Below are 21240 nucleotides of genomic sequence, written 5' to 3'. Positions count from 1 at the left end.
AAAATAGAGTTGCCATATGATCCAGCGATTCCACTCCTGAGCATGTATCTGGAGAAGACGAAAACTCTTAATTTGAAAGATAACAGGCACCCCAATGTTCACTGCAGCACTATTTACTGTAGCTGAGACATGGAAGCAACCTAAATGTCCATCAACAGATGAATGTATAAAGATATGGTGTGTATGTATACACAATGGAATACTGCTGCTGCTGCTAAGTCGCTTCAGTCGTGTCCAACTCTGTGCGACCCCATAGACAGCAGCCCACCAGGCTCCTCCGTCCCTGGGATTCTCCAGGCAGGAATACTGGAGTGGGTTGCCATTTCCTTCTCCAACGCACGAAAGTGAAAAGTGGAAGTGAAGTTGCTCAGTCGTGTCCAACTCTTCCCGACCCCATGGACTGCAGCCTACCAGGCTCCTCTGTCCATGGGATTTTCCAGGCAAGAGTCCTGGAGTGGGGTGCCATTGCCTTCTCCGCAATGGAATACTACTTAGCCATAAAAAGAATGAAATAATGCCATCTCCAGCAATGTGGATGGACCTAGAGATTATATCCAGACAAAAAAAGACACATATCATGAAAGCACTTCTATATGGAATCTAAAAAATTGATACAAATGAATTTATTTAAAAAACAAAGACTCACAGACTTCAAAAACAAATTTATGGTTCCCAAAAGGGAAAGGTTGGAGGAGGGGTAAATTAGGAGTTTGGGATTAATGTATACACAAAATATTGTGCATAAAGTAGATAAACAACAATGACCTATTTCATACAGGGAACTATATTCAATATCTCATAATAACCTGAAATGGAAAAGAATCTGAAAAAGAACATATATATATATATAACTAAACCACTTTGCTCTACACCTGAACCTAACACATTGTAAATCAATTTAAATTAAAAAAATAATATACTTAAATTTAAAAAATAATGACAATTTATGTGAACTTTAAAAAAAATAATAAGTTGGGAACAATAATGCCCATACTTCACAAGGATACAAAAAGATTAAGATGTGACTAGCAGAGTATCTAATATAAAGTTAAGTGAATGTTTCTTAGTCTTCATCCATCAAGCCTGGTCATAATGCTCTTGCCAGGTATCTGTACCAAAATGACTTCTGCCCAGGGTCCCCTATATTGTCCAGGAGGCAGTGTAAAGAGGAAAAAACCCTAAGTTTGAATTCTGACACCACATCTTCTGAGCTATATGAATTTGGACCTAATGCCTGCCTGTCATATGACAACATCACCTACTTCATAGGGTTGCCATGAGGATTAAATAGTTGTGTGCAAGGTGAATTAGCTGCTCCACTTTGATGACTATTATGACTTAACCTGGTGAACAAAATTGGCTATGTCCCTGAAAAACACATTTGACCATGCTGCCCCCCTGTGGACAGAGTGCAAACAGCCCAGCAAATAGACCTTGGTAGGCCCCTCCCTCCCCCAGAAGGGCTTGGTGGAAGCACACAGAACACACAAGGGACTTTTCTTCTCTGCTAGGGAGCTCATGCTTTACTCAGATATATTTAGTGAACATCCAAACAAGAACTTCTCAGAATAATGTGCTTGTTGGAATGCAGATCAGTACTGACTCAATAGGTCTGGGGTAAGGACAAAATCTTGAACAAGCTTCCAGATGATACTTAATGCTACTGACCACAGGCTACTCTGAGTAAAGAAGGTCTTAACTATAATATGGGAGTCACATGATAGGAACTATTTATTAGGTGCTTACCCTACGTCAGTTACTGAGAGAGTTAACCTATATTAACTTAGCCTGTAGTCCTCAAGACCCTATGGGGTAAATACTGTTGACCTCTATTTTTCACATGAGGAAACCAAAGCACAAAGAGAGAAAAGTACTTAGCTATCTCATACATCCAGTAAGGGATGTGCCTTAGGTTCTAATTTAGGCAGCCTAGCTCCAAAACCTGCTAAGAAGGGGACTCCAACAATGTGTAGAGAATAGCCAGGGGAGGGGCTGTGGCAAGGAGAGGAGGAGACATATAACAGAGAATGGACAGCAGTTGTGAATATAAGAGAGGAAGCCATCAAGGACACCTTGGCTGCCTGGTTTAGACCAGTGGAGAGATGGGGGAACCTATCACTACTGAGCCAGGAACAAGTTTTAGGGGGAAGGTAAGTTCAACTTTAGGAATGGTCAATGTGAGTGGCTTTTGGTCATCTGGACAAGTAGACAGACCTAAGTGTCTAGAGTTGAGGAGGTGGCTTGAGCTTGCAGACAAACATTGGGGATTAGCAGATGCAAAACTGAGAGCTTAAGGTCATGTGGACAATGCACAGACTGTCCTGTTCTAGGTCAAAGTCAACACAGTACATAACTAGAAGAGAGAGGATTGGAATCTAGTCTCCCTGGCTGCAGTGGAGGCTGGCTCTGTCCATTCTAATGGGCATTCTGGCTCTGGGGAGCAGGCAGAGCATAAGATGTTGATGGGCTGCAGGAAACAAACAGGCTTTTCTGGAGCTCTATGGTGACTAAATCCAATGAACTGTCCCCAACCCCTAGATCAACAGAAATAAGGACAACTCCATAGAGAAAGATCAGATAAAGGTTGAGAGATATTTATTTTCTTTAAACAAGGTCATAAACAACAAAGAAACAAAGAAGGTCCCAGACTTCGACCCTGCAGCAGGACAGGGATAGGAAGTTGTGGGGTCAAAAGGTGGAGGGGGCTACGCATCACTTAAGACAGTCACAGAAAAGATGGGCTGCAAGACTGCCCCTCCCTACCCTTGGAAATGGCGTGCCTGGGCAGCAGGGAGGCTGAAGTGCTGTGATGAGGCAGCTGGAAGAGGGCAAATGTTGAGGATCCTGGACTGTACTGTTTCTATAAAGGGTGACAAGGAAACCACAAACGACTAAGATAAGCTGTGGGTCTAGAAAAGGCAAGCGGGCACTCTGCATACCTCCAGGGACCAACTATGAAAATGGTTAAATCTGCTTCTTAAAAACAACTCCACAGGCCTTAGCCTGTGGCTTTGTGCATGGGCTGTTGTCAACCTGGGTTGCTCTATGGCAGGTGAGGGCTCAAGAGGCCCCTGGAGCAGCCTGGCCTCAGCCCAGGGCAGGTGCCCAGACATGTGGGAGTGGGACGTGGGCCCTCCCCAGATGGGAGGTCATGTGCTTGGACTGGCTGAGCCTGATTTTCAGGCTAGTTTCTTGTGATGCTATCTACCACCCCTCCCTCTACCTAAGGATGAGATCCTGACCTCTCTGGGTCTTCCAAGCCTAGAAGAGTAAGATGGGGATAAAAAGGTACCTGACTGTTGTTTTATTTAAAAGGGAAAAATAAAGACCATCTTGCACATGGTCCAGCCCATAAGGCAGGGCAGGACCATGGCAAGAACAATCTTAACCAATGGAGGTCCCTGTACCTGGGGAAACATGGGGACCCAGGTACATTGCCTAATGCCAGGAACAGGGGCCCGGAGTGGCGTTTCTGATGGAGGCTTCACCCAAGGCAAGGCAGGGAGGACAGGCAGGAGCTATCCCTGAACAGGGAAGGGAGAGGAGCTGGGGAGACTTAGACTGGGGAGACCAATGCTGATCAAAGACCTTGGAAAACAATGCTTTGGGCAGGAATACAGGAAAGGGTTTGTACATCTGGGGACGCCCGTCTACAGGGAGCCGGTGTCACATGGTCGGGCGGGATGGTGAGGAGGAGACAGCGGCATCACAGTGGCCTCTGGTGCGATGTATTTACAACAGAGCTCAATGTTGAGGGAGGGAAGGAGAGCAGGTCACTAACAGCCAGGAAACACACTGTGAAGAGTGGAAAGAGAATGGAAAACAAATGTGACTGTCACTAGCTTCCCCCGCTTACGCTGTCTCATCCAAGAAGCCCTCCCTAGTGATCACCAAGGCCTTTGCAGATCTCTCCACCTCTTCTCAGCCCCATCCAGGGCTAGACACAGGGTGTGCTCTCAGTGGATGGCTGACCTGACCACAGCTCCAAATGGGCTAGGGCCCCCAGACACTGCTTACTGAGAGAAACTAAGTATTGTTGATTCCTGGGATCCATCAATGGTCAGTTGCTTGAGGGGTGGTTTGACATCAGGGAATCACTGTGGCTCACTGTACCAGGCTCCTGTCATCATTTTCAATGCCCATCTTGCTCTGTCATCCACACTGCTTACACCCTGGCATTCAGAACTCCCTGATGTAGCAACTGTTTCTGTTTCTTCAACATTTTTTCTTCAAACTTTCTGAGGGTGGGGAACAAGTTCCCCTGGACCATCATCAGAATCAGAAAAGAGACTTTCCAACTGGCAGGCATGACTCTTCATATGGCCTGTGGGGCTCTGTGAGGATGGGGCCTTCTGCAGCAAAGACTGGGATCTCCTTGAGGTGGGACCAGGACCATGTGGTTTGGGTCACCATGCCTCTCTTCCTCCTCCTCCACAAAGAAATCTACTGTGTCTCCCAATCCGACAGAGTTTCCTAAGATGAGAGGCATCCTTTTTCCTCTAGACCAGTGGTTCCCAACTGGGAATGCCTTTGCCTCCCTTAAGACATTAGGTAAAATCTGGGAACATTTTTGCTTGTCACAACTGTGTGTGTTGAGAGGGTGCTACTGGTTCCTAGTATGTAAAGTCCAGGGATATTGTTCATCATGCTACAGTGCACAGAACAGCCCCACCACCACAAAGGATTACCTGCCTCAAATGTTAACAGTGCTGAGGTTGGAAACCCTGCTCCAGATCTCTACATAGCCTCAAGGTCTGCCTCACCTTCCTCGACAGCAGGGCAGGAGAAGGCATATAGAATTTTTCTAAGAGCCCGGAAATGGACAATTCCCATCCCAGCCTCCACAGGAAGGGGCATCTCAAGAAAAACTACACATCACAAAGGGGGTAGGGGACTAGGCACCGTTTAATGTTAGTTTAGCAACAACTCACTGGACCAGAGCACACGGAAAGAACCAACCACGGCTTTGCAGAAACATACACGCTGGGCTCTGTGTTGAGGAGGAAGAAGAAAAGCATGATGACCTAAACCAGGCAGGGGTAAGGCAGAGATATTTACAACCTTGCAAATATCTCTTTGTTGGGGTACTGCTGGGCTCTTTAAATCTTTGTACTTCCTTACCACTGGAATCCACCGATAGGCTCTGCAAACCTGTGCCGAATCAGGAAAGTGGCAACAGCTTCAGCTACCTGGAAAAGGGAGAGATATTCCAGGCCGTGTTAAGGGCAGCTACAGGGTTCAGCCTTGGAGGTCCTATGGGCTTCTGTTGGAAGTTGAGGCGTTATAGTGGACTCATGGTCCTGCAGTTCTGGGGAGCCTGAAAGCAAAAGGACCTGAGTCCTGCAGAGATGGCTCCAGAAAAGTCAAGAGGAATGATGTGAAGGCTTGGTTATCCCCTTAAGAGTTACAAAGCAATTTTTTCCTACAGGAGGAGCACATATTAGTTCCTAACTGTGCATGTGTTTTAGGGAGCAGTTTCTACCACAATTATTCCTTCTTCCGTCTGGATTTTGGGGATAATGGAAAAGTAGAGCTTACAATCTTAACCACAGTGTGTTAGTCGCTCAATCGTGTCCGACTCTTTGCGACCCCATGGATGAGGCTCCTCTCTCTTCGTGGGATTCCCCAAGCAAGAATACTGGAGTGGGTTGCTATTCCCTTCTCCATCTTAACCACAGGGCCCTGGGTAAAACAGCAGGGCACTAGTAGCTCCTCAGCCCATACACAGAAAGGCAAGACCAAAAGCAGCTGCCAGGCAGAGGTCTGGGGGGCTGGTGGAATTGCATGTGTGTAGGCTCCACAGCAGCTGCTGCGGGCAACACAGGCTGACTCAAAGGCTTATGCTGCCTTCTGTGAGATCCACAGTTACTCTCTCAGTTGCCCTTTTACAGGCATCCAGCACCAGACTCACCTTGTCTGGAGCATCCTCATGGACTGCGTGGCCACACTGGGGCAGGACCTGCATCTGGAACTTCCCTGGGGAAGATATAAACCAAAGCCACCTCAAGGACTAAAATGGTCCTCTTCTTACCATCTCTGCAGCCTCACAGGTCACGCTAGCAGGCCAGGACCTCCCCATCACTCCACCCCAACAGTCTGGACCCAATTAACAAGCCTGTGAGGAAGATGGTAATACTTGACATTGTAACCTTGAGCAAATCATTTCCCTTCACTTCTTCCTTCTGCACCTATTTAATATGCATTTATTTTGCGCCAGACACATAGAAACAGTTCCTGTTTACACTATAGTCTAGTGGGAGAGCAAAACATAAAACTCAGATTTTAATGCAGCATGTAGTTCCTAGGATAACACTAAGCACATGGAACTGGAAAAACACAGGAACTGGGTCTTTGCAATAAAACAGGGATCCAGGAAGGCTTCCCACACAGAAAAAGTAACTTACACAAAGAAACGGAGGATGAAATGGTATTTGCTCCTGAGAAGATGGTGTTCATGAGAGTTAACAATGAGGCTGGAGATGTAAGCGGGGGCCTTATCATTAAGGGATTTGTAAATGAAAGATTTTGAGATTTATTATTACAATAATAAGTTACCATCTGAGTGCTTAACTATGTTCCAGACAGTACTAAACACTTTTTCACACTGTCCTGTATAACACTGTAAGCTCAAAACAAATGTGATCATTTTATTAAGAATGCACAGAGATGACTGATAAAGCAAGATCTCTAAGGAGACCAAAGAATATGGAACCCATCCCTGGTCATCAAGGCCATAAGACATCCAAGCAGAGATGTCCAGCAGGTTTGATATATGGTCCAGGTCTGGACCTCAGGAGAACGGTATGAGTCAGAGGTTTAGCTTTGTGAGTTATCAGGATGTAAATGGGAGCCATGAGATTGCCCAGGGAGAGTAAGTAGAAAAGAAGGAAAGTCAAGAACAGAATCTGCTTAAGCCTGAAACCTTGGCCCTGGAGTTGGCACCTTTTTCCTATAACCCACAGTTGCCAATGCCTACTGACTTCATCTTCACCAAGCCTTTCATCTGCACTAAAGCCAAGAGCTTCCATGAAATTGGTTCCACTGCCTCCACAGTCATCTGGCCAACACACCTGAACGTGAGCACATGTCACTTTCCTACTTATTACACCTCACAATCCCTGTGAGGCTCCCATCAATTTTCTCATTCTACAGATTGAGAAAATTAAAGCTAAGGCAGGTCAAGTAACTTGCCCAGGGTGAAAAAAAATTAGTAGGAAAGTAGTAGTACTCAAACACAGTTCTCCCAACAGCAGAGTCCTTGCTTTTACCACCTCATCATGTTGTCTTCTGAACAGAACTTGTATCTTTTTGTATCTGGGTTATCTTGGACCTTTCCCTTTCCTAAGAATTCTAACAATAATAAAAATACTGACCAGTATTCAGAATATCTCCTTTCATAATATATCTGCACACAGTACTTTACAATGCCCCTTTCAAAGATACTGCATCACTTTAATTCTTACAACTCTGAGGTCTATGTGGTAATATAATTCCCATTTTTAGATAGAAAATTTCCACATGACTCTGCCCATTTCTCTGCCCTCAGGGGACCTAGGAATGTAATTTCTTCGTAACTTACCTTGCATTTGGCCAATAGTCAGATCTTTATCCAATCTATCAACACCTAGAATAAAATAAGAGAATCCACAAGTAGCTTACTTGAAAAGGCTGTATGAAATAGGTTTTGCTGTTATGAAGTAAAAATTGTTACAAAGTGGTAAACATGATGACATCCTCAATTCATGTTAATGCCAATCCTAACTTCCTGAGGGTATAGTCTCACCACATAAAGCTTTCGAGGCTGAGGTTCCCCATAATCACTTTGCTTATTTAAGCTGCTTTCTGAAAACAGGTTTTACTTTTTAAATTTCCTTTTTACTCAGAATATCCTTATACCACTCAAGGAGAAGGACTTGGGCTTGACCAGGTACAGAGACCAGGCCAGAATTAGGTCATCTCTGGTGGATGCTCATGCTTAGTTAGTTACGGATTTGTCAAAGGAAGGAGAAAGGGCACAAATGAGTAAGGATGGTACTTCATTTTGGAAGTTGCTACCCATATGGTAAACACTTTTAAGAAAGACAAAACTGAGATGACAATATACATATGCTGCTAGGGACTGAATTGTGTCCCCCCTCAAAATTTATATGATGAAACCCTAATTCACAGTGGGACCATATTTGGAGATATGAAGGTAATTAAGGTTAAATGAGGAAGTAATTAAGGTTAAATGTGGTCACAAAGATAGGGCCCTCATAAGACAAGATTAGTGTCCTTATAAGAATAAACACCAGAGAGCCTGCTCTCGCACTCTCTGCCACATAAGAACACAGTGAGAAGGTGGTTGTTTGCAAGCCAGTAAGAAAGCTCTCAGCAGAACTTGACAGGCTGGAACCCTTATTTCAGACTTACAGCTTCCAGAATTGTTTAAGCCACCCAGTATTTTGTTACGGCATCCCAGGCTGACTAATACATACACATGCACACTTACCAGCCAGGAGCAGCAATTTAGGAATAGGACAACTAAGAAAGAGATTGGATAAGCCTCGGAACCAGCCATCCCAGTATTTTTCTGTTTTTGCCAGTTCAATTCTCCAAGTGTATGGATGGTCTTTCTTGGTCTGGAGGAGTAAGAGCAAGTTTTGAGTCTCTGAGGGCAACCCCAGGAGGAACAGGATAAAAACTAGGTCCTTGGGAAAAGGAAAGGGAAAGAAACTAGCACATATTAAGGGCTTACCATGTCCCAGACATTTTAATATACATTTAATCCTTATAACAGCCTTGTGACATTTAGTTATTGTTGTACTTCCATGTTTAGATGATTAGAAGTATACTTTTTACTTTTATTAGTTTCAGTGAACCTAGGAAACTTTCTTAAGATCACAAAGCTAGTAAATTGGTATAGCCAAGATTGAGCTTCTTATACTCATCTGGCAAAAATAACACATTATCAAAAGAATAACTACAAAAAACACACTGCAGTATGGAAAAATGCTTATGACATAACATTAAGTGAAAAAAGCAGAGTACAACATGTCATCTAAGTTAGGATTACTACTGGAAAAATATGGTATGCTTTGAGAAAGAACTAGAAGGGAAAACTGAAAATATGTTGATAAAATATTCTTATATTTTTATATATGACAATGATATGATGTAAACATGTATGTTAGTGTGTGAGCATGCTCAGTCATGTCCGACTCTTTGCAACCTCATAGATTGTAGCCCACCAGGCTTCTCTGTCCATGGAATTCTCCAGGCAAGAATACTAGAGTGGGTTGCCGTTTCCTTCTCCATATGTATGTTTATATAAACAGTAATTTATATATAATTTAAATAGTAATTTTAAAAAGGAAATGACCAAATATAACAAAATCTGTTAAATCTCAATATAAAGTAGATGGCACAGAGTATGTGCTCATCAAATACAAGCTGAACAAATAAAATGTTCTCTATACTTTTTTGCATCAAGAAAATTTTGAAATATTATAACTGAAACAAGTAACTGGAATACCACATCAACCACAATATGAAAATCTAGAAGTGAACATGAGACAGCATATATTGTGTTAAAGATCACCAGATGGTTAAGATGTTCATGTTACCCAAAGTGATTTGTAGATTTAACACAATCACTTTCAAAATCCCAATGGCATTGTTTGCAAAAATAGAAAAATTTATCCTAAAATTCATATGGAATACTAAGGGAGTAATATTTATTAATTTATCCATAAAGTTCATATGGCTATTAAGGGATCCCAAACACCAAAACAATTTTAACAAAGATGAACAAAACTGGAGGACTCAAACTCGATTTCAAAATATATTACAAAGTTACAGTAATCAAAACAGCACAGTACTGGTATAAAGATAGACAAATAGAGCAATGGAATAAGCTCAAGAACCCATAAATAAACCTCACATATATGGTCAAGTGATCTTTGATAAGGATGCCGAGACCATTCAATGGGGAAATGACAGTTTTTTCAAAAAACAGTGCTGGGGAAACTGAATACCCACATGCAAAAGAATGAAGTTGGACAATATATAAAAATGAACTCAAATGGATTAAAACCTAAATATAATAAGAACCTACAACTATAAAATAAAGTTGTAGGTTCTTATAAACTTTTCAATAAAGCAGTTTTAAAAAAGAGATTTATGCATAAAAAAAATATCTCTTGGACAACTGAAGCTTATTCAAGAACCAAAATAATGTTTTCCCTTTTTTCCCCTGTATTTTAACCATTATATATTGGAGTCCCCTCATCCCCAATAAAAATGTATAGCTTGTTTTCTTTTACAGAACAGAATGGATGCAACTGACCTCTTATGTATGTCTCAGGGCCATTTCAAACACAACTTTTTATACTGTGCTAAACAGAGATGCCCCTAAGAAGCTGTGCCTGTTTTTTTGTGTTGTTGCTACATTTAATTGCCATTACTAACATTATCTCCATCATTTTTATTTATTTTTCCTTTACTGAGGTATTACTGACATACAACATTGTTGAAGGTGTAAAACATGTTGATTTGACACATGTGTACACTGCAGTGATTACCACCATAGCGTGGTAACCACCACTATCATGTCACGTAATTATCATTTATCTGTGGTGGGAACAATTAAGATCTAGTTGCTTAGCAACTTTGAAGTTTATAATACAGTATTGTTGCCTATAATTACTATGCTGTGCATTAGATTTCCAGGACTTATCCACTAGCTGCAAGAAGTTGTGACTATTGGGGTTTCTCTGTGTCCTTCCTCAGGTGGAGACTGTCTAGCTATGTTCCTCACTGATTGATGTGCCTCAGTTTGTCCTTCTAACAGAACTGCTGGAGTTCATAAAACCCCATATATTAGGGCCTATAAAAAATGATAAGAAAAATACTCTGGTTTCTCTTCAGATTGAATAAATCTTTCACCTTTTACTAAAAAAAAAAAAAAAAAATGCTAAGAAAAAAATGAGTTGGAATTAAAAATCAAAGGATCTGGATGTGTTTTAGCACTAAAATTTACATGTGACCATAGGCAAGTACCTGCATTTGAGTCGCAAAACTTAATATTTAAAATGCAGAGCCAAAATGAGAACTAGAGATGTTAATGTGAATCATTCAGTATAGATCCTAGCACACAAAAGGGAAAAAGTAACTGACAATTTGTATCAGAGTCTCAAATCTACTAAACACTATTTGATTACCTTGGACAAGTCTCTTCATCTCTTGAGTCTCAGTTTCTACACTGTTAACATGTGAGAAAAGATCTCTCCTCACCTCAGAGACTGTGAGAGAGCAAACTGATCGTGCATTATTCATAATTTTGTGAACTCCAAAAAGGTACAAAGTATTATCTTAAGGATGACAAGAAGATCCTCACTAAATTAAAAATACTGTTTTAAAAAATGTACTCTCCTCCTTGCTGACACTAGCATCTCCAAATGCAAAGGAATATGTGGTGTACACTGAGTCCATTCCCTGTCATTAGTAAGATATTCATAATCCATCCCTGAAAGTCCGTGGCTCACACTCACTAATCATTTCTCAGAAAAAGCACCCCTTCCCACTACTATCCTCAAATCAGTTGCTCAGCAAGTTATCACAGAACACTTACTATGCACACAACCTTAAGCTCTATGTTGACGGAAATTCACACATAACAGCAGTTCCTCCCCTCCAAATACACAGGTTATTTTTGTTGGAGACAATGCTTGTTATTAGAGGACACTGAACCTGTATTACAGGGATGACTATTAGAAAACCATATATTATGAGTGTGGCTTAAGAAAATCAGTTCTATGACTCAGTCACAACTTCAGAAAAGAAAGCGCTAAGTTGTGTCCTAGAGACTCTCAGTGCTATGCTGCAGAGGGACTAATATAAACTGAGGTCAGAAAGCTTCCCAAGGACATACACCCTGAAAGATGGGTAGGATCTGATCGGTTTTGTGTAGATTGGTGGTAGGAAATGGGATTTTCTCATGAGATAAACCACAGGAACAGAAGTAGAGGTGAGAATGGGCCTGATGAGAGAGCAGTTCTCTTTGAAGGTAGGATAATACTGTGAGTTTTATGTTCCAAATTTCAGAGTTACCAAGAAATGCTTTATGCTTTCAGCCAGAACCACCATCTTCCAGCAATTCGCCAAAATGACCAACACAAAGAGAAAGAGGAGGGGCACCTGCTACATGTTCTCTAGGCCTTTTAGAAAACATGGAGTTGTTCCTTTGGCCACATACATGCAAATCTACAAGAAGGGTGATATTGTAGATATCAAGGGACTTGGGTTCAGCTGAAGCACTAGCCTGCTCCACCCAGAGAAGCACACTTCATGAGGACCAATGGAAAGGAGTGTGAACTCCTGGAGCCCATTCCCTATGAATTCATGGCATTCTGGGTGTAAAAATAAAGACCTGGATTGTAAAAAGAAAAAAGAAGTGCTTTATATCTTATAGTTAATCTAAGTATCTATTATGATAGTATCTTTGTCCCTTAAAATATCTAATGATGGACAAAAAGAAAAATGTTACCTTCCTTTCCCCACCTTACACACTATCCCATCCTTCTAAGAATACCGACTTTCACTCACCTCCATGTCCTCTTCCTTTTTCCTCTTGTTTACTGACTCACTTCCTTCTTCGTCTTCTTCTTCTTCCTCTATGATTCCTTCCACTATAGACTTTGAGACTTCTGGACTTGTAATTCCTTCACACCTGGGTGTTAAAAAAAAAAGTGCTATCACACACCTCTCTTCTACACACAAATTTCCTTAGAGAAGCTGATATTTATGGCTTTTTATAATCAAATACTAGTTAAAACTTAACAATGCTCCTGGGAGGAGGGTGTGAAAAATGTACACTTAAAAGTGTACAAAAGTAGACCAGGGCTGTGGACGGTCATGGCCAACGTCTGACTGTACTCCAAGGGCTGGTTTCTGGTTCTTGCCCCGATGCATGTTTTGTCCCTCAGTCATGTCCAACTCCTTGTGACCCCAAGGACTGTGACCTGCCAATCCATGATCCACAATCCATGGTCCATGGGGTTCTCCAGGCAAGAACACTGGAGTGGGTTGCCATTTCCTTCTCCAGGGGATCGTCCCCACCCAGGGAATGAACCCAGGTCTCCTGCATTGCAGGCGGATGCTTTACCGTCTGAGCTACTATTGACCCACAGAAGGGAGTAACCATTTCCTGAGGCATGGTGACAAGAGTTTTATTGGCATTATCTTATATAATCCTCATAGCAATCCCATAAAATAGCTCTGAAGAGTTAAAAAATTGTCCAGGATCACTTAGCTCATGAGTGGATGAGCCTGGGAGGCAGATCCAGGCCCAATTAACTCTAAAGCATGGTGCTCTTCTACTGTACCCTGTTTATAGTACAACAAGGCTGCAACAGATTGGTAAAAGGTCTCCACTTTTAATTAGCTGACAGAAACTGGCAATTACAATAACCAGGGCCAGATAAACCTTAGAGATTAGTGCATCTGATCCAACCAATTCTTGTTGTTTTTCATCTAAAAATAATCTCTCTTTATTTTATATAATTAGGTAGAAAAATTATTACAGGAACAGCTGGTACCATAATTTCTTTTAAAGAGGACTCGTTGAACAAAAATACATTGACAGGTGTTAAAAGTAAAACCTCCAGAGCCTAGGTAGCAGCTAGGGCCAAGGTCTGCTCTTCATGATAATTTGTCATTTTGCCCTTGAAAAAGGAGAGAGAAGGGAGACGAGGAGAAAGAACAAGCAAGACAGAGAGACTGGGACAAATTGAAGGGTCAGTCAAACTTCGGTTGTAGATTTTTTAAGAATGGTTAACTTCTGTCTTCTCTACCAAACCTTCAGGGATGTTTATGTTCACAAGTGTTTTGTTAAGTGGGGGTTTTCTTAGGAACTTGAGGTGTCAAGTTTCACAATTAGGTCAAAGTATTAGTGAAACAATATGTGCTTTGGGCTTCCACAGCAGTAATTTGGGAGGTTCAGGGAATTATACCTAGATCAAGAAGGGCAGGAAGGTTCCAGTGGGCATCTAAGTGACCATTAAAACACAGATTCTTACATACATAGTTTTACATATTTAGAGAAAACATCACTTGAAGTAAAAATGTAAAGATAACTGAACTACCTGAATACAAGCCATGTAACTCTTCACTGCTTAAACAAATCAGACCTCAAAATATTCAAGCATTGAAAAGTGAGCAGTCTCACAGCTTATTTAAAGCCTCTGCATTGTGCCTGCCAGATATTACTACTCAAACTGCTCTTTCGGATATAAAATCCATAATGTAGGTCTTAAAGTCAAATACATAGGAGTTTGAGTTCTAAGAATATGAGTTCTATCATTCATTAGCTATGTGATCCTGGGAAAGTCACTTTACCTTTCTGAACTTTCAGTTCCTCCCATATAAAACAACAGTTACCTTGAAGAGGTATTGTAAGGATTAAATGAGATAGTGCAAATGAATGAATGAAATGAATGAATGAATCCCGGTAGTTATCATCAATGGCTACTAATATTAAAAAAAGAAAAGACAACTAGACATTATGTGCTTCCTGATGGCAGTACACAGTATCACCTATTGCTGTTGCTGTTTAGTTGCTTAGTTTTATCTGACTCTATTGTGACCCAATGGACTCTAGGCATGGTATTTCCCAGGCAAGAATACTGGAGCGTGTTGCCATTTCCTTCTCCAGGGGATCTTCCCAACCCAGGGATTGAACCCAAGTCTCTGGCACACATCTCCTGTGTTGCAGGCAGATTCTTTGCGAACGAATAAAAAACCAAAATAACAACAAACAAACCTGAATTTGATCAAACCTCTGACCTAACTAACAATTTACAGAAAATACAAGGAATAAAGGAACATGTTAAATTACACCTTGAGGAATCAATCAGCAAATCCAGGTTGTGGGAAATTCTACAGAGCAAACAACCAGGTTTCCTCAACAAATAAATTGCCAGGGGAAAAAAAGAGAGACAGAAGGGTAGCCTATAGATTAAAAGATACTTAAGAGATTTATCAAATCAATTGCTATGTAAATTCCTATTACAGTTCTGGTTTGAACTAAAAAAAAATTAAGACAATCAGATAAGTTGATACCAAAGACATTTGATGATGTTGAGGAATTGTTAATTTTTTTAGGTGTGATACTGGTCTTGTGACTGTGCTTAAAGTGTCCTTACCTTTTAGAGCATACTAAAATTTTGCAAAGGAAATTATATCTGAATTTTTTTTTCAAAATATTTTGTCCTTAGGGGAGATAAATAGGGGCACAGATGAAACATGAGTTCATAACTGTTGAAGATGGGTAATGGGTACACTGGGTACACTGGGATCATTCTATTATTCTACTTGTGTATGTTTGAGAATTTTCCATTATACAAGGTTTTAAAATTACATAGTGTATATAAAATGCCTTGCACAATGCCTGGAAAAGAGCAGGCATTTAATAATGCCATTATCATTTTCATCAACCCTTGTACTCCCTGTCTGTCCTGGTGGGAAACCTTTTCCCAATTTACCTGAAGTTTATTTTGTGACTACACAGCAATACCCAGGACTCATGTAACCCTATCTAGGAGGATCAACTGGACTAAATAATCTTTTGAAGTCAAGTGTTAGTTGCTCAGTCATGCCCAACTCTTTGTGATCCCATGGACTATAGCCCGCCCAGCTCTTCTCTGTCCATGAAATTCTCCAGGCAAGAATACTGGAGTGGGTTGTCATTTCCTTCTCCAGGGGATCTCCCCAACCCAGGGATCAAACCCAGGTCTCCCACATTGCAGGCAGATTCTTTACCATCTGAGCCACCAGGGAAGTTAAATAATAAATAATTTTAGCTCACCCTTAAAATCTGACTTTCACTCAGGCTATGCCAAAGCTTTTTATAACATAATTTCCTCACAACCAGGCTTGGCTTAGAAGGAGGCTGTTACCAGAATGAAACCATAGCTGCCAGCACCAGAGTGAACATTTAATGTCCTTTCTCTGGTATTCCTCATCTTTTAACACCTATAGTTGCGCTAATAAGGTAATCCATAACTATATAGAACAGGGGTCCCCGATCTCCAGGATCTAATGCCTGATGATCTAAGGTGGAGCTGATGTAATAATAATAGAAATAAAGTACATAATAAGTGTAATGTGCTTAAATAATCCCCAAACCATCCCCCTGCCCCCCAGTCCATGGAAAAACTGTCTTCCATGAAACCAGTTCTTGGTTCCAAAAAGGCTGGAGACCGCTGATATAGAAGACATTATTTGGCTTTGGGATTTCTGCAAAAAAAAAAAAAAAAAAAGAGAAAACCTATACAACTGGCCAAACTGAGTTCTCTTATAAAAATTATCTAAAATAATGAAGGTATTCACCAATATGGTAGAATAGATGTATGACCAAAAAAGCAATCTATAATTCCTCATTATGTTTCAGCCTCTAATCAGTGCAAGGGGGAAAAAAATAAAACCTACTGTTTGACTTGGCCAACCATTGAGACACGGGCAGACTCCAGATTTCGAATCTGGCCACTCTTCACACTAGAAAAGTGAGATAGCAGAGAGAAGGTTATTCATCTTTATCTTATCATATCAGCAGAGTCAAATCAATAATTTTGCAATTCTGTGGGAGCTACTAAAAAGGTGTGGTTATCAATGTAGCTTACTATGGAGATTACCACTTTTTCCCACTTCATTATTATGGCAATAAGCAAAGCAGTAAAAATTAAGGCACTTAAGTCACTTAAGTCCTGCCAATATTTACCAAGAGGTAGATACCATATCCCATGCCCGAGCTCAAGAAGCACATAGTTTAGTGGGGAGAAAGAAACGAAATGAATAATTTTAATAGAGTAAGCTTCAAAGGAACCTCATTTATTACGAATGAAGTCAGAGAAAACTTCCCAAAGTCTTGCCTAAACTGAGCCCTGAGGATAAGTGGAAGATAAAAGAGGGTGGTCAGAGTAAAACAGACAGAAGGCACACTGAACGAAGGTACTGTGATGTGAAAAAATCAGTAGGACGATGATCTTAGAGGGAAGAGAGCGAGGAGGAACAGAGGAGAGTAAGGGGAGAGTGTGACAGAACAGGACGTGCAGAGGTTAGCTCCTGGAGGGTCTTACATGCCATGATATAGAGGCTTAGGAGCTCAGACTCTATAAATAGAATAATCTTCTCGGAGTTGACTAAGGGCCAAGAAAATGACCGCCCGTCCCAGGGGACCTGAAAACACTGCCTGAAGCAAGCCAACAGAACACATTTCTTTAAATCTCATTTTTTAGCTTAAAAAAAAAAAAATAAAATTTTATACTGTAACCCCCTTTAGATAATGATTTTGTTTCTTATTTTAATGATAAACAGAAGCAATCAGAATTACTATTTCATTTTTCTACCACCAACTGAATCTACGAATCCACCCGTATTTATAACCATATACTCTACCTTGAAGACTACTGAATATATGAAGTTATCTCTGTTCCTATTCAAGCCCAACGTTGGGCACTGGTTCAATCCTCTTTTGTTCATGAAGACCTTGTTCCTTTACTTGTCTCTTATTTGTGTCATTTTTTTCTCTAGTAGGTAGTACATAAAACACCTAGTGGATATTATAAAACATCCTTTAAAAACATCTTCAACCCCACATTCACTTCTAGATACTACCTTACTTCTCTGCTCTTCTATCTCAAAAAAGTTATCTTACTTGCTTTCTCCACTTTGTCACCTCCAATTCTTTCCTCAACCAACATCCCCAACATACATCAGCTTTTTATCTCCTACTTACTTTCAGAGATTTCCTTTGTCAAGGTCACCTTCATCAGGCCAATCCTAATGGTCATTTCTTAGTCTTGACCTCACTAGATCTCTCAGCAGCATTTGACAAAGATCATTTCTTCTTCCAAGAGAGTGCTAACACTCTCTTGTTTTCCTTCTATCTCACCAACTGTGCCTTTTCAGTTTCTTTTGATGGATACTGCTTTCTTCCCAAGCTCTAAATACTGTAGCGTATCCCAAAGCTCAGTACTTGGATCTTTTTTCTATCAACTAGATGATTGCATTCAATCTTTTTTTTATATTCAAAGAGAGTATTTTTATTTGACTATGTGAATAATTTTGGAAATGACAGTACATTCAATATAAGCAATTTTAATACTGCCATCTTTTTTTTTTTTAATCTTACATTTCAAAGAGGCAATAGAGAAAAGAGTATCATGGGTATTTTTATTACAGAGAAATGGTTTACCACAGCCCTCAAGAAACTGCATGGGGAGTCACCATGAGGAAAGAAGTTGGAAAAAAATCTCATTCCTGCAGCTTTGAGAATCCTTAGGTGGGGCCTGTGGAGGCAGGTGGTGGCCATGGAGACTAGAAAACAGTGCAGAAATGCACCATGGTCTGTTCCGCCATCTTCTTTTGGTCTTATATTCACAATGCGACCGTGGTTCTCTCGTGCTAAGACATTTGAGAACATTTCAAGATAAGGAGTGATATCCATTTAATATGCTTTTAAATACTTTAGCTTCTTTCAGCTTCTCTAAGTTTCTGTTTTGTGCTTCAGTTTCTTCTGTTTCCCCTAAAGTTGAAGGCAACTCCAAACTAGGGTCTCTCTTGGGTTATGTGCTGTCACAGACCAAGTCTGTAAAGAAACCACATGACGACGCCAGGCGGTTAACGGCTGTCCTAGCTCTGAGCTTGCGGCTCGTGGTGTCCGCATTCAGTCTTTTGGCTTGAAATATTATCTATGTGATGATGATTCTCCTATTTATCTCTAGCTCAACCTCTTCTAACTAGTGTATACAAGTGCCTATTTAACAGTTTCACTTAGATGTGTAATAAGCATTTCAGCTTACCCAAACCAAAGTCCTGATTCCCTGCCCCTTGCCTGCCCTCAAATCTGCTGCTCTTTGTCTCTATCATTCATCAATTGTTGGGTTAAAAACCTAGTAGTCATCCTTGAATGCTGCATCTCCCCTCACCTGCTCTCCCAACACACAATCCATAAGGCAATCCTCTCAGCTCTACCTTCAAAATACATTCCAAATATGACCATATAACTTCCTCTGTTGCCATCACAGTCTATGCTGACCAGCATTACTACTCTCTTCTACAATTGTTTCCTAACCAATTTCTCACTTGTGTTATCACCCTTCCTCCCCAACTCCTTCCCCTATTCTGCTTTCCTCAGAGCATCTAGGTGGTAGAACCAAGATCATATCCATTTCTGACTTCAAATCCAAGGCTTTTAATGACTACACCCTACTGCCTCTTATTTGCATGACCAAGAGAACAAAAGCAGAAATTCACTTTGCTTTAAATCTTTACTGGATTAAATATATTGGTCTCGTATTTCAACATCTTGTCCTCACCTCAAATCTGGAATAACCAAAATGGCCATGAGTCATAAACTATTCAGATATCCCTCAGACACAAAATAAAATTACCAAAAAGCTGGTAGTATTCTTTCTGATTCTTATGCTCAGAAGGTATCTAAAAATCAGTGGCTCCAGTCATCAAGACAGTATGGTACTGGCACAAAGATAGAAATATAGATCAATGGAACAAAATAGAAAGCCCAGAGATAAACCCACGCACATATGGACACCTTATCTTCGACAAAGGAGGCAAGAGCATACAATGGAGAAAAGACAACCTCTTTAACAAGTGGTGCTGGGAAAACTGGTCAACCACTTGTAAAAGAATGAAACTAGAACACTTCCTAACACCGTACACAAAAATAAACTCAAAATGGATTAAAGATCTAAACGTAAGACCAGAAACAATAAAACTCCTAGAGGAAAACATAGGCAAAACACTCTCCGACATAAATCACAGCAGGATCCTCCATGACCCACCTCCCAGAATATTGGAAATAAAAGCAAAAATAAACAAATGGGACCTAATTAAAATTAAAAGCTTTTGCACAACAAAGGAAACTATAAACAAGGTGAAAAGACAGCCTTCAGAATGGGAGAAAATAATAGCAAATGAAGCAACAGACAAACAATTAATCTCAAAAATATACAAGCAACTTCTGCAGCTGAATTCCCGAAAAATAAATGACCCAATCAAAAAATGGGCCAAAGAACTAAACAGACATTTCTCCAAAGAAGACATACAGATGGCTAACAAACACATGAAAAGATGCTCAACATCACTCATTATTAGAGAAATGCAAATCAAAACCACAATGAGGTATCATTTCACACCAGTCAGAATGGCTGCTATCCAAAAGTCTACAAGCAATAAATGCTGGAGAGGGTGTGGAGAAAAGGGAACCCTCTTACACTGTTGGTGGGAATGCAAACTAGTACAGCCACTATGGAGAACAGTGTGGAGATTCCTTAAAAAACTGGGAATAGAACTGCCATATGACCCAGCAATCCCACTGCTGGGCATATACACCGAGGAAACCAGAATTGAAAGAGACGCGTGTACCCCAATGTTCATCGCAGCACTGTTTACAATAGCCAGGACATGGAAGCAACCTAGATGTCCATCAGCAGATGAATGGATAAGGAAGCTGTGGTACATATACACAATGGAATATTACTCAGCCATTAAAAAAAATACATTTGAACCGGTTCTACTGAGATGGATGAAACTGGAGCCCATTATACAGAGTGAAGTAAGCCAGAAAGAAAAACAACAATACAGTATACTAATGCATATATATGGAATCTGAAAGATGGTAACGATAACCCTATATGCGGGACAGAATGAGAGACACAGATGCATGGAACAATTTTATGGACTCTGAGGGAGAAGGTGAGGGTGGGACGTTCTGGGAGAATGGCATTGAGACATGTGTATTGTCATATGTGAAACAGAGCACCATTCCATGTTCGATGCATGTGACAAGGGCTCGGGGCCGGGGCAGTGGGATGATCCAGAGGGATGGGAGGGGGAGGGAGGGGGGTGGGGGGTTCGGGAAGGGGAACACATGTAAACCCATGGCTGATTCTTGTCAATGTATGGCAAAAACTATTACAATATTGTAAAGTAATTAGCCCCCAAGTAAAATAAATAAATTTATAAAAAAAAAATAATAAAAAAAAAAAAATAAATAAAAATAAAAATCAGTGGCTCTCATAGAACCCAGAACATTTTAACATTCAACAAACAATGAATGCTTATTCTATCCCACATCTGACACTAGAATCAATACTCTATCTCCCCTTAAGAGAAGGTGCACCATGACCCTCAGACTGGTTTGGGTACTTGTCTTCTGTACCTCCTTTGTTGTGTTGTGTT

At 40.7% G+C, this 21240-nt stretch overlaps 2 protein-coding genes across 16 annotated transcripts in view; one reads left to right on the top strand and one right to left on the bottom strand.

The window, feature by feature from the left end:
* P4HA3 (prolyl 4-hydroxylase subunit alpha 3) overlaps nucleotides 1-21240 on the top strand; it is a 74088-nt gene that overhangs the window by 47557 nt on the left and 5291 nt on the right. For 3 of the 6 annotated variants that reach the window (XR_014068408.1, XR_014068411.1, XR_014068413.1), the window contains one exon: nucleotides 5892-7378. The exons of 2 other annotated variants lie outside the window; for them this stretch is intronic. The gene's annotated coding sequence lies outside the window, so the exon portion shown is untranslated. Of the gene's footprint in view, nucleotides 1-5891; nucleotides 7379-12113; nucleotides 12431-21240 lie in introns of those variants that run through there. One more of the 6 variants, XR_014068409.1, reaches the window with a different exon arrangement.
* The window catches only part of PPME1 (protein phosphatase methylesterase 1), a 54126-nt gene continuing 35459 nt past the window's right edge, over nucleotides 2574-21240 (bottom strand). For 2 of the 10 annotated variants that reach the window (XM_081539573.1, XM_081539569.1), the window contains exons 8-15: nucleotides 16468-16533; nucleotides 12586-12709; nucleotides 8492-8621; nucleotides 7580-7624; nucleotides 5912-5976; nucleotides 5122-5189; nucleotides 4932-5024; nucleotides 2574-3795 (exon numbers count right to left, since the gene is read on the bottom strand). In XM_081539573.1, the coding sequence (XP_081395699.1) occupies nucleotides 3777-3795; nucleotides 4932-5024; nucleotides 5122-5189; nucleotides 5912-5976; nucleotides 7580-7624; nucleotides 8492-8621; nucleotides 12586-12709; nucleotides 16468-16533 (610 nt within the window). In that variant the 3' untranslated portion in view covers nucleotides 2574-3776. Of the gene's footprint in view, nucleotides 3796-4887; nucleotides 5025-5121; nucleotides 5190-5911; nucleotides 5977-7579; nucleotides 7625-8491; nucleotides 8684-12581; nucleotides 12710-16467; nucleotides 16534-21240 lie in introns of those variants that run through there. The other 8 variants (XM_081539574.1, XM_081539572.1, XR_014068414.1 and 5 more) reach the window with 7 other exon arrangements.

Source organism: Giraffa tippelskirchi, chromosome 11 (genome assembly GCF_054371585.1).
Source record: "Giraffa tippelskirchi isolate mGirTip1 chromosome 11, T2T-mGirTip1v1.2.pri, whole genome shotgun sequence".
NCBI lineage: Eukaryota > Metazoa > Chordata > Mammalia > Artiodactyla > Giraffidae > Giraffa > Giraffa tippelskirchi.
The sequence above is the reverse complement of the archived record's forward strand: the minus strand, read 5'-3'. Positions and strand labels throughout refer to the sequence as shown.